Source organism: Lepisosteus platostomus, chromosome 11, assembly GCF_059453375.1.
Source record: "Lepisosteus platostomus isolate fLepPlt1 chromosome 11, fLepPlt1.hap1, whole genome shotgun sequence".
Lineage (NCBI taxonomy): Eukaryota > Metazoa > Chordata > Actinopteri > Semionotiformes > Lepisosteidae > Lepisosteus > Lepisosteus platostomus.
In genome coordinates this window covers 36,656,947-36,674,232 of record NC_142621.1, presented here as the reverse complement: position 1 = coordinate 36,674,232, position 17,286 = coordinate 36,656,947, and the positions used below count along the sequence as shown (strand labels likewise).

The following is a 17,286-nucleotide window of genomic DNA, read 5'->3' as shown; positions in this document are numbered from 1 at the left end:
AGTAAAAGTTCAACAAGTTTCCCCCCTCCTTTGGACAGAAACGGCTGAAAAGACTAAAAACTTTAAGTGAGAAAGTGATTAAAAAAGAAGCACCATAGCAACCACCAAGCCAATGGAAGTACGGGAAGCTGTTTACGGTGCGTGTGGGGGGGCGCCGTTTCTATGGTGCCGGGACAAGCCTCCTGCTGCAGGTATTAAACTGTTCCCGGAGAGCCGCTCTGCACAGCCTTACGTGAAAAGCGCCTCCGCTCCGGGGCCCCGAATTCCACAGGGTTCAGCACACTGGCCAGCCAGGGCAGTGCGGCTCGGGGGTTTAGCACAGGGCCACAGCACAGGAGAGAGCATCAGCCGAGCAGCACTCTTCTGGAAGTTTCTCGAACAGCTTTTCAAGTCTTGTCATTTAGGCAGTACCAATAAGGTGAGCCAAATTATTATTATTATTATTATTATTATTATTATTATTATTATTATTATTATTGTTGTTGTCAAGTGTATTAAACATTTAATACAGGGTCTCCCGTGGCATGAGGCTATCAAAAATAGAAGAGAACTCTATAATACAGAACGTGTGCTTTTTCCGTAGTATTTCTTACTATCTCTAGTGGAATATTTGTCATGGACGATTTCCAAGAATTACATTTGAAGTTCTTCGGGGCTTTAATATTAAACATTGTCTGCTAAGAGCGCCTTATCGTTTTGTGATTTAGCTTTACTGTAGCTCTTTTAATTATGTGTATATAACAAATGTATTTGCAGGTAAAAACATCTATTTTTTAATAATGATTTTTTTTATTATGACAAATGTTGTGGGTGGAAATTTCAATTTGAAATACTTAAATTCACTTAGACCGAAGTAGTGACTTAATACTTTAAATTCACTTAGATCGAAGTAATGCCCTAAAGTCTTTAAAAACATTATTTTTGCACGCAGACGCGGCTCCCTACTTTCACTTGTCACAATGATGAACCGGCTACTTCGAACCGGATAAAACATCTTCTGTTTGTGTTTTCGATTCTTCTTTTCAACTGACCGTCTTAGTGTACTCTAACCCCTACCGTCTTTGTGTCCTAACATCGCCCTCTGACTTTCCGCAGGTTCTCAGTGAGCCGGTGCGGACAGGTGGCGTTTTATAAAAGACTCCTGCTAAGATTACTGTTATATCTTAGCAATTGATTTCGTCTTTAACTACTAGCAGAGCTCGCATATACTGTATAGCAGTCCGCATCATGCATGCGATTGTAGAGCAGTTCTGCATTCATGAAACGCCACTTTGAGTATAAGAAGGTTTTTCAGAGGGGCTGCCTACTTCAACAAAGTGCCTCTGACTGCAACCGGACAGTAATTTTTAAATTAATATTAATCGTCTTCATGTGACCTTTTAGTGTCTTTTTAGTTACTGCACAAATGTGTCTAATAAATAGAGTGTGTCTAATAGAGTGTTACTCTGCATACTTTATTACCTCAGATCAGGTGCTCCCAGTCCTGGTCCTGGTGGATCACACACTGGCTGATTTTAATTCCAGCTGAGGCTAAATGCCTTATTGATCCCTTGACTGATCTAACAAGCTGATTGATTGGAATATGCCCAAGCTTTACTTGAACTCAAACGTTTTGTTTCATTACTTCAGGAATGCAATAGTTAATAGGCAACCTCCAACACGTTAAGGAGCTGAAAACAGGCAAAGTTTAAACTAATCCTATTATTAAGTCAATTAAGGGTTCAATTGTGTAACAGACTGCTTGGCTGGAACAAAAACCAGCAGGTGTCTGGACCACCAGAACCAGGAAAAGGAAACCCTACATTATTACATTCTTCACAGGTAAATATTTGTGCTATAAAATGTTCATATGTCAGTTCCGTTTTCCAAACATTTTCATGCTGTGGATTCTGAGCTTTGGTGTTGTACAGCTCCAGAGTCATACAATATTGAAATATGTATTCCCATATAGAATAATAGGGGAATTTAATTACATGAAGTCCAGTCTGTGGTACAAACATTCATGCTCTTTTTATTTATATCACTTCCAGCACGTATCACAATAGCAAGCAAGCAGAAGCGTATGTGTGAGTGTCTGCTCGTCTCTGTGCTTGGCGGATTGTTACAGCTATGTGGGCTACAAATCAAAGTGTCCAATTTTAAAATGGCAGCGCTCTATGTGAGTTTCCACTATGTTAAACTTCAATAACCATTGGAAACCAAGAGCTAGAGCAGTAATTGCTTGTCACCTTGGGAAAACCTTGGGTGAGCGTGCTGTTCTCAGCTGCTGAAAAGAAACCTTTCTGCGTTGTCAGGTGCTGGTTGGGGTTTCTCGTTCTTTGGAGACGGCTCCTGGCGCTTGCAGAGGACGCAGCCATGATGCACCTGAGCTCGGCTGAGGGCTGGCAGCAGGGCTGCGTCGAGGAAGAGGAGGGGTGGGCAGACGAGAGCCACGCGAGTAGCAGCGGTACTGTCAACCTGGATGACAGCCTGACCAGCCTGCAGTGGCTGCAGGAGTTCTCCATCATCAACGCCAACAGCAACCAGGCCTCTTCCTCCTCTGCCCACCTACAGCATCACCTCTATGGGCACCAGGGCCTGGTGGGCACCGAGGCGCCAGCCTCCCCACTGGCTGCTGACCCAGCCTCGATGGGCATGCCCCACACCCCTGGCAAGCCTACTGCCGCTGCCTTCTGCAGGGCCCCCCAGTCTGCCCTCTTAGGTGCCCAGGGCCACTCACCTGAAGACATCGACTACAAGACCAACCCCCACGTAAAACCACCCTACTCCTACGCCACACTCATCTGCATGGCCATGCAAGCCAGCAAGAAGAGCAAAATCACCCTCTCCTGCATCTACAAGTGGATCACCGACAACTTCTGCTATTTCAGGCATGCTGACCCCACATGGCAGGTGAGCAACAGGGCGCCCACTACAGGGATCTCCAAATGAGCCCATCTCGCATGGGCTTCTATTAGCTTGACAGGAAAACAGCACAGACTCTTCTGTATTGGATCCATTTTAGGCTTTGTCAGCTGCAGTCTCTAGTACTAACTGTGCTGCTGTGCTTATTAGTACTGTATGTAGCACCAGGGCTTGGCTTGCATAAAGAGCCTGCAGATCACCTCCTGGAAGGGATCAAGCTGCGAGGGGAGTCGTATTTCCTTGGTTTGCATTCATTAGAGGTTCATTGACACGGGTTGTGTATTCGTCAGCTTTGTCTTCAGCACCAGGTGAACTATGAGAGAATCTACCGCAAGAGGCTTTGTTTAAGTCATGGACAGAGCTGTGGCAAGGGACTGCCGGTTGTGGCGGTTGTTTAAAAGACCAGAAGTCTTCAATGAGGTCAAAATGTTTCTCAATGCAAAAAAGACCTAAAGGCTTTCATAACACCATGTACCATTTCAGTTTTGTCAAGTTGCGCAGTCCCACCAATACTATCAGTTGTGGCTGTTTCAATTTTTTACTTACTGTACGTAAATCAGGCACTCATAAAGTTAAAATTCCGATATACAATTTTGTTACATTGCTGCCTCTGTTGAGTTGTTGTGAGGGCCTAAAGCTTATGAATCATGGACCAATTCAAGCTGCAATGCACTGAGAGTCTTATTTTCCACCCAGCAATGGCTGGGAATGTTGTCTTACTGTGAGGTTGTTTGCAGTATTTTAAAAGTGATGGAAGTGCATTGAATATCAAGGGGTTCTAGCAATATGTATTGCCGGTTTGCAGCATAAAACAGTAGCAATGGAATGTAAAAATATAAAGTTTAAAGCAACATACAAAAGTGCAAGACATTGGTGCTTCAGAAATAGACATAAGGACTTTAATGATTATGGCACCGGTTCACTTCCTGCTAATTCCCACATATGGTAATTGAAATGGAAACATGTTTACTCCACGGTACAGTATACACAGACAGCCACTGCTATCTGAGTATTTGGGATTGCATTTGGGATTGCTTTCAGGTTTGAAAACGGAGAAAATTCCAGATCATTCCAGATAATGCTCAACATTATTTAAAGCCATACAAAGAATGTTTAATTTATTCTAAATCCTCATGAATTACCCTAATTAAATTGTCCGAGCACACAACCATTTTTTGTACTCTTAGACATAAAAGTTGATTACTGGAAAAAGAAGAGTGAGGTCATTTATTTATGTGGGTGATTTTGTGCAGTTGTGACAAACTAACTTTGCTGTGCATATTTCTGTTGTGGAACGCCCATGTAGGAAATCGCATGGCCCATTCTTGAAGCTGGGCAAGGGTCACTGTGTAGAGACAGTCTGCGCACATGTGAATTGTAATTCATTTACTGAGTAAATATGCAAGATATCAGAAGAATGATCTGGGACAGATTGCTTTTTAAGACATTGTGCATGAATATAAGAATTGCTACAGTATGATGATGTGTTGTTACTGCAAGAACAATAGAAGATCCAAAAGTCACTTCATTTGATTCTGGATCTCCATTTGTGATAAAAAGAAGCAATTTAGGTAAATGAAAAGTATAAGAGGATGTCAAGCAGGTACCAGTTTGTAAACTCAACAGTTTGTAGTTATATTCTATGTATCTATAGTATATTTTCAGATCACAGTTACTTTGGAAAAAGTTACGACTGCATGTTACACAGCTGAAAAACAATAGAAAAAATTGAACGTGAGAAGGGAATATTACAACAGCTATTTCCAAATTTACAGAGCAGATACAAACATGTAAAAGTTGATAGTAGAACAGTAGCTCTCAATTTGCTGAAAGGCAAAATCAACACTTTGTTTTTTAAACATTTAAAAGAACCACTTTTGAAATTCCTGTTCATCAGCATTTTTTTTCACTGTAGGGAGATCATATTGTTTCTTCATTCCCTGTCAAACATTAATGGGATCGTATTAATAATTGGCTGATCTTAGGTGTTCCACTAAATAAAGTTTTATCATTTTGCCAAAGATGGGTACTTTCGCATTCTCTTGTGAAACAGGATAGTTCACACTCATTTCAAGCCCACTGGGCAATTCACTGCTAAGAGATGTGGAATGGAGAATCCAGGAAACATAGTATCCTCAGATTGCTTTCGGTATTCACAAGGGTCTGTGTACTTTGGAGAGAAGCCAAGCTGCAGGATGGGCAATTTTTGGAGAGGGTAGGAGGACTCTGTGTGGGAGGCTTGATATTTTGAGAGCTCTGGGCTGACTGCCACGGTTGACTTGCATTAGGGCAAGGTACTGTGGCTAATCAACCATAGTGGTATCGGAGCAACAACCGTACTTTGCATGCAATTCTCCAGTGGTCAAACCCTCCCACTGAGGACTTCATCCCTGCTGAATTTTTATCCAAGGCTCGAAGCTTTTCCTCCAGTGCTAAGGGTGGCATTTCTACACCCGGTCTTTTAAGTGCAAATTCATGTTTTCAGAAATGTCTTTTCTTTTCATGCCAGATTAGCAGGTGCTGTGCTGAACATTTTGTTCACTAGATGAATTGCCAGTGTAGAATCAGAATTAACGTCTTTCAACCTCTTCCTGATTGGTTCCTGTGATAGCCCTTAAGAGCATTCCCCGGCAGTTTTGTAATTGCACTGCAGCACATGGTTGTCAATATTGAATTAAAATATTTAATTAAAATTCCTGTGTGATGTCTTTGCAGAATCCTATTTCTTTAAGAATAAAAGTTTTATTGCTAGATTTCTCCATCCTGATGCTCATATAGCTCTCATGCAGAAGGCAGCAATGTGATGTACGTACTTCAGAATCATTGCACTTCCTGTCATGGAATCCATGGTGCTTAGCATGCATGAGACAGGCTGTATTTTCACAATCACCTGTGCTGAGATTGTAGTGAAACCACTCAGATGTGATTTGTAAGTTTTGTTTTTGAAATAAGAATAAGTGCTTAAATCAAGGATGACCATATTTTAAAATATCTTTTGTTTTTTTTTTAATATTTGGAGCAGACCTTCCTTAAACAGTCAACTTGATAACCGTAGCGTTGGTCCATTTTTGTGTTGCAGAACTCCATCCGGCACAACCTGTCCCTGAACAAGTGCTTCATCAAGGTCCCTCGTGAGAAGGACGAGCCGGGGAAGGGGGGCTTCTGGAAGATTGACCCCCAGTACGCCGACCGGCTGCTCAGTGGCGCCTTCAAGAAAAGGAGGATGCCGCCCGTGCAGATCAACCCCGCCTTTCAAGCCAGGGTCTCCTCTGGGGTGCCTTCCCCTGTCGCCCACCTGCCCGCTGGGGGAAGCGAGCTGTGCATCAGTCAGGAGTCCCAGCGCCTTCTCCGAGAGTTTGAGGAGGCCACGGGTGACCAGAACTGGGATCCCTCTGAGCATGGGAAGGGCGGACAGAAGAGGAAGCAGCCGCTGCCCAAGAGGATGGCGATGAAGGCCCCTCGGCGATCCAGCTCCCCTCTGCTCTCGGCGGAGGAGCAGAAGGAGCTGGGGTCTCTGAAAGGCGACTTTGACTGGGACGCCATACTTGACTCGGCCCTGACTGGAGACCTGAGTGACAACCTGGACAGCATTCCCTCTCTCAGCCCCATCGCGCAGGACACGGATCTGACTGTGAGGGGGAAGCACATCGACCGGCCTCAGGAGTGGGCTCCACTGGACGGCAGCTTGCCCCACGTGCTCTCCGAGACCCAGCAGAGCAGCCTGGACTTCGACGAGGAGACCTTCCTGGCCACTGCCTTCCTCCAGAACCCCTGGGAGGAGGAGGGGGAAGGCCACAGCGGCTTTCTGTCTGGCTCCGCGGTCAACTTGGACCAGCTGTTTGACTTTGGCGACTCTTTTCCAGGTGACCTCAACGACTGCAGCAGGATAGACTCATTCCTTTGAAGGCGACTGTTCAGGCACACATCGTGTGAAATCAAACCTGTAATGACAGACATTTCCTTGTCCTTTCATTGCGCCTTGAGCTTCCATTGAAAACACTGCTCAGCCATACTACAGATATTTGGAAAGCTGAAGTTTCTATTGTTCTTTGAATGAAGTATACTATGTGGTGCTGTCTCTCTAGGATAAGTGAATACTATGGATGGGTCGATTGTAAAAGCTAAACTAAATCACACCTTTTAATAAAAACCATAAAAACCATGATCAATAAAATTGAGGCCATGATATGATAAAAGACTTACCGGAGTTTCCAGATCCCCGAGTTCTTTACTAAGACTGGAATGTTTTTTTCTAGCCAATTTGTGGACTTGCTATGTGTAGCTAGTGGAGGTATGCATGTACATGGTGTGACAGTGTGATGCCGAGAGGAGGGTGGTGCCAAGAGCATTTCTGAGGCCAGTTACATTGTCACTTATAATTTTGTGGAGGTTTAAAGGTTTTGTGTTTGCTATTGGCATACCTCTCTGGATCAAGGATGACCATTTCCAGTTTTATATATCTGAATTAATAAGGGTTGATTTTAATACAGAATGTTTTAGGCATACTTGATTGTAGCTTCTAAAGGGCTCTGTGTTTACTAGGTAAATCCTGTCCTCTGTGAATTATGAGATGTTTGTGTCATAAAACAAGACGGAATGAGTCATGAATCTCACAGGAAAAAATTGCGTGATGTCCTAAATAAGGGATGTCTTTCCAATTTGTAATTTTTGATACCGAGACTTGCAGGCAATAATTGTTGATTTATTGTTAGTAGTGATGTCAGTCAGTGTTTTAAAGAAATAGGAAAACAACTAGATTTGAGGATTTTTTTTTTGGCTTCTGACAACAGATTAAATGTAGACAATTTTGCTCACTATTTCACTCGGCAATTTGTTTACTAATAATAACTTTTAGCTTAAACCAAGCTATTGTTGCAAGTTAGGTGTAGGCAATTTTGGACCCTCAGACTTTGCAACTTGCTAAAGCTGTAATGTTAATAAGAGTTAGTTCCCTGGATGTTAGGGGGTGGGGTTCTTGTCAGAATATGGTATACAGTATGTAATGGGCAATGCACAGACCAATGCTGATTGTCCCTAAACCTCAGGTCTGAAAAAGTATGGGATTATGCTTCTTTCTTCCTTCTCTTCTTAGGCTTAAAATATGAATGATGAAGTTTTATGGTCTGTATTATGTTCAGTTTATAAAGATGTGAATATATTTATTTTAAAATAAATGGCTAAAATCATAAGCTGAGTTTTAACAAAATAGTGCTTCAAAACTGAATCACGTGCCAAATTATTTCACTCTGTGTGTGCCCAAACATTCAAAAGGGAAATTACAGTGTTTTGGGTTGGATTTGTCAGTGGATTGGGCACTGGAGCTGGTATCATGTTGTGCTGTTTCAGTAAGTACTGGGATTCTGCATTTGGGAAATCAAAACTAGGAACGCTTTCCTAAGCAAGTGTTGATTTGCTCATACACGATGTTTGACATTAGTATATTCTTAGCTGATGTTGGCAAATTGCAGAAGGAGCGTCTTAATTTAATACCCGACACTGAATCTGCTTTGGCGCTTTATTACAATGAATAATTAAAAGGAAAGAGATCACTAGACTTGAATTCATACCGAAGTAATTTAACAGTTTACATTGAGTGCTTACAGTAAGTTTACAAAGACAGGTTTCCCTTTTGATTTTAAAGTGCCTAACCAATGTAGATCAGTTTCATGGAATGCCGTATCTACAACCTATTTAAATCTGACTACAGAGAGTCTTCATGAAATTAGAGGCATTGCATCTGATCAGGATGGTAATGAATATAACTGTATTTAGTCTTTACAGCAGTTTCATAACTTTACATACAGGGTCAAGATCCAAACTTCATAAAGTAAAGAAAAATATAAGTACTATTTGGAGACAAATCTGCTGGCATTAAATCACATCTTACCGGAATGTTTTGAGAGCAGATTATTATGCAGGCTCTTTAAGAGATCTGTCAGTGTGCAGGCACAGGCAAATCACGGCTTGTGGGTGTTTATATCTAAAAGGTTGTATCATTGCAAATGCTACAAAACATGCAAAAGCATGTTTTCTGTTTTTCAGAATAGAGACTACGGAGGTCACAGTGGATCAGGATTTTAATGGATCAGCTATAACATTGGAATCATATGGCATTAAGCAGTTTCAAGTTATGCAAAGGTATTTTCATTTGTTAACGCTTCAGTATAAATGCTGTGAAGGTTATATACCTACATGTGCACAGTCCAAGTTCATTAGACAACATAAACTGTTATGATACCACGAACAAATCATGATGTTGAGAGAAGAGCTTTCTGATATTTCCACTCCAGGGAGTTGTACTAAAGTACCAGAACTTGTTAAACAACAAACAGGTGTAGAGAGATGTAAATGCAACATTGTAGATATGCTTACTTAAAATTTGTAATTGTTTGTCACAATCGTTTACTTACAGTATGGAAATAAGATTTATTTCTTAGCCATTGCGTGAAATGACTTTGTAACTGACATGATGAGTCTTTGATTTCTCCCTAGGAAGCTAGAGAGTTTCATTGGTTGAGGCTTGTGCCCAAATATTAAATAATTTAAAAGCAAGCTTTGCACTTTCAACAGACTGATGAGACAAATGACCTGAAGATCATTTTGATGCTTGGGTTTACATTGTGGAACGCCTAGCCTAGCGCCTCTTTCAGACCAGCTACATTAAGACAGGCAAGAGAAAATACAATACCAGCATTGATAGCTGCAGAATAATATCCCCCTGTTTCTTCTCCCCTCTTCTCTCTTTTTACCATGTGTGTCTGTTCTTCTGAATGTGTGCTCACATTTTGTATTTTTTTTCTTTTTTGATAAGGTGTTTGTTACAGATGATGAAAAAAGTCAACTTGTACAAAAATGACTTTTTTCACTTTGAAGTTTTATTTACAATAAAAAATAATTGTTGGAATTTTTGTAAATGTCTCTTCATAACAAAATGAATTCCCTACACAACGCTACACACTACATAAGCATATTTTATCTTATTTTTGCTTCTTGGACTAACTTGACACAGACCATAGGGCAGAGAAACATCAGAGCCATTCTTGTCAGGGCATTGGAATGAGATGTGTTGTCCTTCTCCCTTGTTTTTGTTCAGGAATAGACAATTTAAGACAAATACAGGCAAATAAGCACTAAGTTTCTTTATCACCTTTGTACCTTTTACGAAGGTGAATCATAGTTAAAAGTGATTATATTGTGAACCACAGTAAACCATAGTGAAGTAAGGCATAGCATGGTTCATAACACACAGGACACTTCCTCTCTATGCATTTTAATGCTTTATACTTTTTACCCTGTGCTTTACTATAACTTACATTAACCAGGGAGCAGCACAGTAACCTTATGTGAGAAAGGATTAAAAAAGCCCTCTTACAGAAAATCTCAGTAAATGCAAGATCTGACATACTGTAGCCCTATTAATAACCCCAAATTACTTTCCCCAAAGCCATCGAAATATTCTTTTGGAACTTCTTCTAGAAGTGGAGAGAGTAGCAGGTTCCACCCATGAAGGCACACCTCCTTTGAGCACTGTAGTCCAGACATCGATGGTTTGATTCTGACCTATGACCTATGACCTATGACATTACATATTGCTTTACAGTCTCCAAACAGAGGTTGCACAGATACCAGGTGTAGCTGTGTCTGGGTGGCCTCGCCTACCCTTAGCTTGTCACGCAGTAGCGATGTCCTGCAAGTTAACCCAATACTTGCTAGCTTGTAGTGTTTTCACTGACAAGATCTCCTCTCTTCCAGTTCATGCTCGTTATTCTGCACAAGCTCCACCATGCCATCTGCAGCGGCTGATTCTGAGAAATGTACGTTTCAGATGAAAACATGCACCTTCTTCAGGCCACACTCCTACAAAGTGTTGCATTGGCTTTTCCAAATTGGAGGGGAGTGTTTGAAGAAAAATGCTGACTGTTCCAAGTTAAAGTTAAAAACAGTAACAAAGATTTGACCCTGAGCTGCTGTTTTTGCTGCACCTCCGTGATCTTGTTCAGGTTTCTATAGGACACATGACTGTCATTGTCTGCTTAATTCTTTTCCTGGCAGCATTAGGGCAGTAAAGGATATGGTCTTTAGTGTCTTTGTCCCTGTTCAATCAGATTATCTCGCCTCTTTAGGCTGCTTTTGTTGTGCCTGCCTGTGTTTGTGAGGTCCAGGAAAGCTTTGTGTCCAGTTCCTAGTTATCCTCAATTGTTCTTTTTTGCTCAGCCTTAACAACTTTTTTCACCCACTACACAGTTTGCTCATCTCACTCTCTGCTATGGGTTTCGAATGAATCTCCTCATGACACATATATGTCATGCGACTGAAATGGTTAGTGTCCCGATTCGGTTTATGAGCTGTGTGTTAACATTAGGTAGTTTGGATCATAGTTTGCAGTTGTGTTGACAGAGAATTACTACCCAGCTGATTAAGATGATGACTGGAAGACACTGTTTCTTCACCCTTAAATGCAGACTTTGCTTCTCTTATTATGTGTAAAAATGAATATCTGTTTTCTGAAGTCTTGTCATCTAGATCCACAGAAAGACTGACTAGCTTACAAGCAGGAAGGCACTTGAGATAAGTCAGTGTACCCCCTGGAAATTCAGTATGTGTTAAAAAATGTGTCACTTGTAAATTGAGGTCTATAATTATAGCGTTGGTTGTTAAATGAGCAGGCACTGTAACTTAATACAGGCATTATATTTTCACCTCGTTAAAAATCAATAACCTTGCTGACAGGCACATGTAACTGGATATCCTTCCTGTAATGTTCATTCAATGTGTTTCTTACTTGAAGAACTGAACGAGCACGTTATAGGACTTGAGAGTGTTTTTTAACAAAACCTCCTAAAAAAATTCTGAAGATAGCAATTCTAGTGAACTGAAACTGCACTTGATTTCAACGGCTTTGAATTCCTCAGCCATTAAAGATAAGAGTGAGCCAGTCCAGACATTGGGGGTAAATGTACGAGCAGTATCACTAGCAACCTGTAGCTGGTTGTTAGTGGAGGTGCACTGGTTTGAGCTGGGTTTAGATGGCCAGGGTTTCAGGAGTTGCCACAAAAAAGTTACTTCTGTCCAGCAACTGCAGGCTTGCAGTGATGTCAGGGAAAGATGAGTGCTCCTTCAGCAAGTCCTCGCTTGTAGTGAGGCAGTATGGAGCTTGAGAGTGTGGTGTCTTATAATAATAATTAATAATTGCTTACACTTATATAGCGCTTTTCTGGACACTCCACTCAAAGCCTTTACAGGTAATGGAGACTCCCCTCCACCACCACCAATGTGCAACATCCACCTGGATGATAAGGATAAGGTCTTGAATAAGTGAAGTCTTAAATCTGACATGATTTTCCTTCTCTCACATATGGGCGATTCCAGGCTGATTCATAAGACCTTCCTCAGGCCTACAGAAGTCAATATGGCTGCACATATGTTATATATACTGTATACTGTATATATCACATTAAATTGCTTTCAATATCCACTTATTTAATTCAGGGTCAACATGGCCCAGGTGCCTTTCTTGGAAAGCATTAGGTACAGAGGCAGGAGTGACCCCAGGGCCCCAGCACAGCAATGCGGCAATGCAGCAATACAGCAATGATAACCATTGTGTTACTGTGATGACCTATATTTATATGTGCCAGTATTGAATATGGTATATTTCATTGAAAATCAAGGAGAGGTTCTAGGTGTATCTAATATTCATACACCGAATAAGACAAGAATTGAAAATACTGTACCCTCCTTTCTCAAAACCTGATTCTTTAAATGATCACTTCCAAGGGGTTTTTATGATCTTACTAACAGGGTCTTTCAACGGTACAAATAAGGTGCAGTGATGACAGAATTATGTTCTAGAGCTCATTTTACAGAGTCAAGCTTCAGTCTGAATCTCAAAACGCCTGGATCTGAGAGGGCAGGCCATGAATTTTTGTTATTGTGTTTAGTAATATCAAATCAAAACAGCCCAGTGTGGTCATGTTAGCTGCTTGAATGAAGCTTTTTCTTACTTCAATAAAAGCCGGTGCCCTCCAGAGAGGCTATTGAGGAACAAGAAAATAACCTTGTCTACCCTCCCCGCCTCCTCCAAACGTCCTTTAGATTTTCTGTGGTCAGTGAGAGTAAAGTTTTATGAGAGACCCAGACTCAGAGACTTGCCACACACATCTCCTGCTTACAGACACAAAACTTGCTTTTGAGTGTCTGCTCAGCCAACTGTGACCACTCTGGTGCTGACCCTGGGTAGTTTTTTGGCCTTGTGAAAATATTAGCCCAGCGCGTCACCAGAGAAGGAACAAACGCTGTCTTGAAAGCCATGTTTTCCCGCTGTTGCCCGACAACCGGTTTGGCATTCCGGGCCGCAGAGACGGCCCAGGCTGCTGGTGGTAGGCTTCCTTGCGAGTTCAGCTTGGCCCTGTGGCCGAGAGAAAAAGGAATTCATCTTTTTTATCGCGCTGCCGCTGAAAGGATGTCTCCTGGGCAACCCTGGTCCTTTTGTCATGCAGAGGAGAAAAAGAGGCGAGAGGGAGCTTCTCTGCTGATGCGCAGGACTTGGGGGGGGGAGAGTAGTGAGTGAGGGTATTTGGGATTAATTACAGTGATGGTGCAACTCTTTTGTAAAAGTGCATTTGACTCACCAAAGTGAACTTTTAATAACCCCACCAACAAGGGAAACTCTGAGGGATTTCCAGAAGCATGCTGTCCCACAGTCACAGTTGGATTTTTACACAAAATCTAGCCTTGCCAAACTGGGAGAAAGCACAGTGAAATTTTCAGTACTTCCATGAAAACACAAAATTTACAAAAGGGAAATGCACAACGTTTAACAACAGTCCAACACCCATGTGTGTGCATATTAGTGAGGGTCTCACAAAAAAGAGCATAATAATTTGTCGATGTGTTGGGCACACAGTTTGAGCTAAATGTTCAAGCAATACTGCTTATCTCATGGATGTAGTCCAAGGGAGGAATGCTGAAACACTGAAACAACGTGGTCTGGAAAATGTATAGTCTGCCCAAGTGTGACCGCAGTGTTCTGCAGGTGAACTGTACACTCCAGATAATGCTCCTTAACTGAAAAAAATCAAACTCAAATCACATTTTTACTCTTTTCACATGTATCTTAATGCCCAGCAGTTTAACCGGGTGCTGAAAATTTGGAAATGGGAAAACACAAATGTACAACTTGCCTTCATGCAGTGTTCCTCTGTCTTTCAATTGCAATAGTCCTTCTTTTGTTTGGCATAGACCTCTTGCTGAAAATCAAGAGTCTTCTCTGCAATTTATTGCAGAGGCTTGACTTCCCACAACCCAGTTGAGTCACGATGCATTTGCACACTATTACCTTTTTAAGACTGAGTAATGCTTAAAATAGTTACAAATGGTTACAAATGAAAAGTAGATACCTTGCCTTGCTTGTTGATATCCCCATCTTAAGTCATGAATACCACTTAACCTCATAGGAGGTCTACCTAATGCGCGTTTCTTGAACCTGAGGCCCTGTCTATATTTATATGACTGTCCACATCTGACCTTGCATGACCCAGAAGGTTAATCTATTTGATGCCGCAAAGTCACTGCTACTGTAGATTAGTGCTGGCAGACATTTTAACGTGGCAGAGCCCTGTCTCTGTTCATGGTGAGTAGCAGCTCCTAAGGCTGACTTATGGAATCAGAAAATGCTCACTGCCTTTGGTTTAAGATAGAGCATCAAGGTGCCAAATGATTGTGGATCCAGGAAACCCTTCTGAGTCTCTGCAGTTGGCAGGCACAGTATGCTCACTACTGACCAAGCTTGATTTATATGGATGTGAGGGCAGCGATGGCTGTCAGTGAGGCTCAGGAGAAAGAGTTTGCGTCACTGGGAGAGAGCAAACAAACCATGACCAAAGTGAAGCTGCGGTACAGGCCTTTTTGTGATAAGAAGGGAAACGTTCTTCACACAGAGCTACCTGGAGTCTCTCAGTGCAGCTCTGAGGTTCCAAGACAGGTGAGAATTGAAGGATTAGGAACCAAGTAGCCTCTAGCTAGTCTGATTGTTCCTCAAAACACTGGACTTTTCTCCCCTTTTGCCCTTTATAAATATAAAGCTGGTAAAGAATATGAGTCCATCACAGATATGACATTCTTTTGTATTTGAAGTATACATTTCAGTGAGTTTTGACTTATGTTCATGACTTCTGTTTTGACTTATATTTCTGACTTATGTTCTACATTGTCAGCCACTACAGAAATCCTCACGGCACTTAATGTTGTTTGGTAGCCTATTGCTACTGAAGTGCCATGAAATCCAAAGCGAATGTTCCAAAGTGTTGTGTAACAGAAACAAAAGAATAAAATGAATCATTAGATTGTGCCATAATGTGAAAAAAAACTTTTTCAGTGGTGATTTTAAAAGACCAGTATATTCAGATTCATAACGGGTTACATTCCTGGATAGTTAAGGAGTCATTCATTGGAATGCTTAGCCAGCCACGAAACAGAGCTCTGTTCTGGATTTGCATAGTTACAGCATATCCATGTTAATACTCTTAGAGTTAGATATGTGAGCGCTTCACCTGTGGAGAACATATTTTTACATAATCATATCATGTATATTAAAGAAAACTAGTGCAAAATGGTTAGGAAACTAGCCAATCACACAGCAGGTGTCTTGGCAGATAGTGAAAATCCATCCAAATGCTTCAGCTTAATCAGCAAAACCAGGAACTTAAAAAAGTATTGTAAAAAAAAAGTATTGACTCCCTTCCCATGATTTCCTGTTCATTCCATTTTGAACTGCTTTATCCAAATCAGGGCTGTGGAGCTGGAGCTTATCCTGGCAAGTAACTGGCAAAAAGAGGGATACACCCTGGACGGGATGTCAGCCTATCACAGGGCACACACACACACGGGCCAGTTTTCCCAGAAGCCAATTAAGCTGTCAGTTCATCTTTGGATTGCAGGGAGGAAACAACATCACCTTAAGGAAACTCACACAAACTGGGGGAGAAGCTCTATGCAGTTAGCACCCCAGGTCTGGAATCGAACCCAATGCCCCAACTCTGCGAGGCAGCAATGCTAAGCACTGTGCCACTCTCCCACCTCCCGGTGATCTCCCATTTTGTTGAATTAGAAATGATGAGTACACAATTTTTAAAGGTGAATAACTTTAATCAAAGCTCAACGTTCCTATTCAATACTTTTTACGGGTGTAAGAAGTTAAACATGAGCAAAACGTGCAGAGAAAAAGCAAAAGCCAAAATATGTTGATGCTTGTATTCAACCCCCGTGTCAAGTCTTTTTGTGTCCGTCTTCCTCAGCCGTCGACACGAGGATGCTGCAGTGTTGGCCATTGCTCAAACTCTGTTAAGTTAGGTGGGGGTCATTGATGAACAGCCTTTTTCCAGACCAGCTTTGAGTCACAGACATTTCCTCCCATTTTGGGAGGAAATCTCAGGAGCTCGTCCAGTGTCGAAGCCGGCCTCACTATAGCATTCCTCACCAATTTCCTCCTTCCCTGACTGCTGAGTGTGGAGGGATGGCCTGATGTAGACCTTCCACTGCTTGATTCACTCTGCTCAAAGGGATATTCAGTGTGTTGAATTTTTTCTCTGTCTCCTCATCTGTGCCTTTCTACAAATTTAAGCCTGAATTGTTTTGAAAACTCTTTGGCCTACATGATTGGATTTTCCTTGAAATGTATTTACCTGACTCTGGGAACTTGAGAAAGACGTATTTATTAGAGACTCATGTATTTATTCTGATATCATGCAAACCATGACTGTGGCACACAGAGGCCATTTGTCTAATTGTACTGTATGATTATTTAAGTGATCTTATGCTGCAGAACTTTAGTTTGGCGATGCAATCAAAAGATTTTACTTCTTCATTTTGTTTTGCAACTTATTTTACTCATAAAATGTCTATACTCCCATCATTTGTAATTCAACAAAATGGGACAATATTGGAAGTGAGTAAATACTTTTGAAAGAAACTGTATTTTTTTAACAAAGTAGAGTTTGAAATTACAAACTCTGTAGCAAATCACACAGAGAACAGTGCGGTGAATCAGTTTTCACCGCTGTAAATCACTGTAAAACTGTACTCTTGAATATCCCGTACATGCTTAGGAAGTGTCTAACCTGTATAGGCATGCTCTGGTAGGTTATTGAGTAGACAAAAATACATTGTGACAGAATGTACACAACAAGCAAAGCCATGCATGCTAAGTTGGGAATAATTTGAAGTCTATTTTTATTTTTAAATAAAAGTTATTATTTAAATTTCAATTTAATCAGAATAGGTATATTTTGAATTCCACAGTACACTCAATAAGTTGTCTGATAACTTTCTTCCAGACACAGGGCGCCAATAATTATACTATGTCTGCAACTGTATATATCTATC

The 17,286-nt window shown here is 41.4% G+C and overlaps 1 protein-coding gene across 1 annotated transcript; it reads left to right on the top strand.

Moving 5' to 3' along the window:
• Window positions 1-181: 181 nt before the first annotated feature.
• foxj1a (forkhead box J1a) lies at window positions 182-9,808 on the top strand. Its single transcript, XM_088599447.1, has 3 exons — window positions 182-418; window positions 2,295-2,892; window positions 5,984-9,808. Exons 2-3 carry the CDS (start codon window positions 2,356-2,358, stop codon window positions 6,806-6,808), a joined length of 1,362 nt encoding a protein of 453 aa, XP_088455573.1. The 5' UTR covers window positions 182-418; window positions 2,295-2,355; the 3' UTR covers window positions 6,809-9,808.
• Window positions 9,809-17,286: the final 7,478 nt, after the last annotated feature.

What these genes read in the sequence shown, in the direction of transcription:
- foxj1a (XM_088599447.1), top strand. Translation starts at nt 2,356, where the DNA reads ATGATGCACCTGAGCTCGGCTGAGGGCTGGCAGCAGGGCTGCGTCGAG. An exon ending in ATGCTGACCCCACATGGCAG is followed by an intron (nt 2,893 to 5,983) that starts GTGAGCAACAGG and finishes TTTGTGTTGCAG; the next exon opens with AACTCCATCCGGCACAACCT.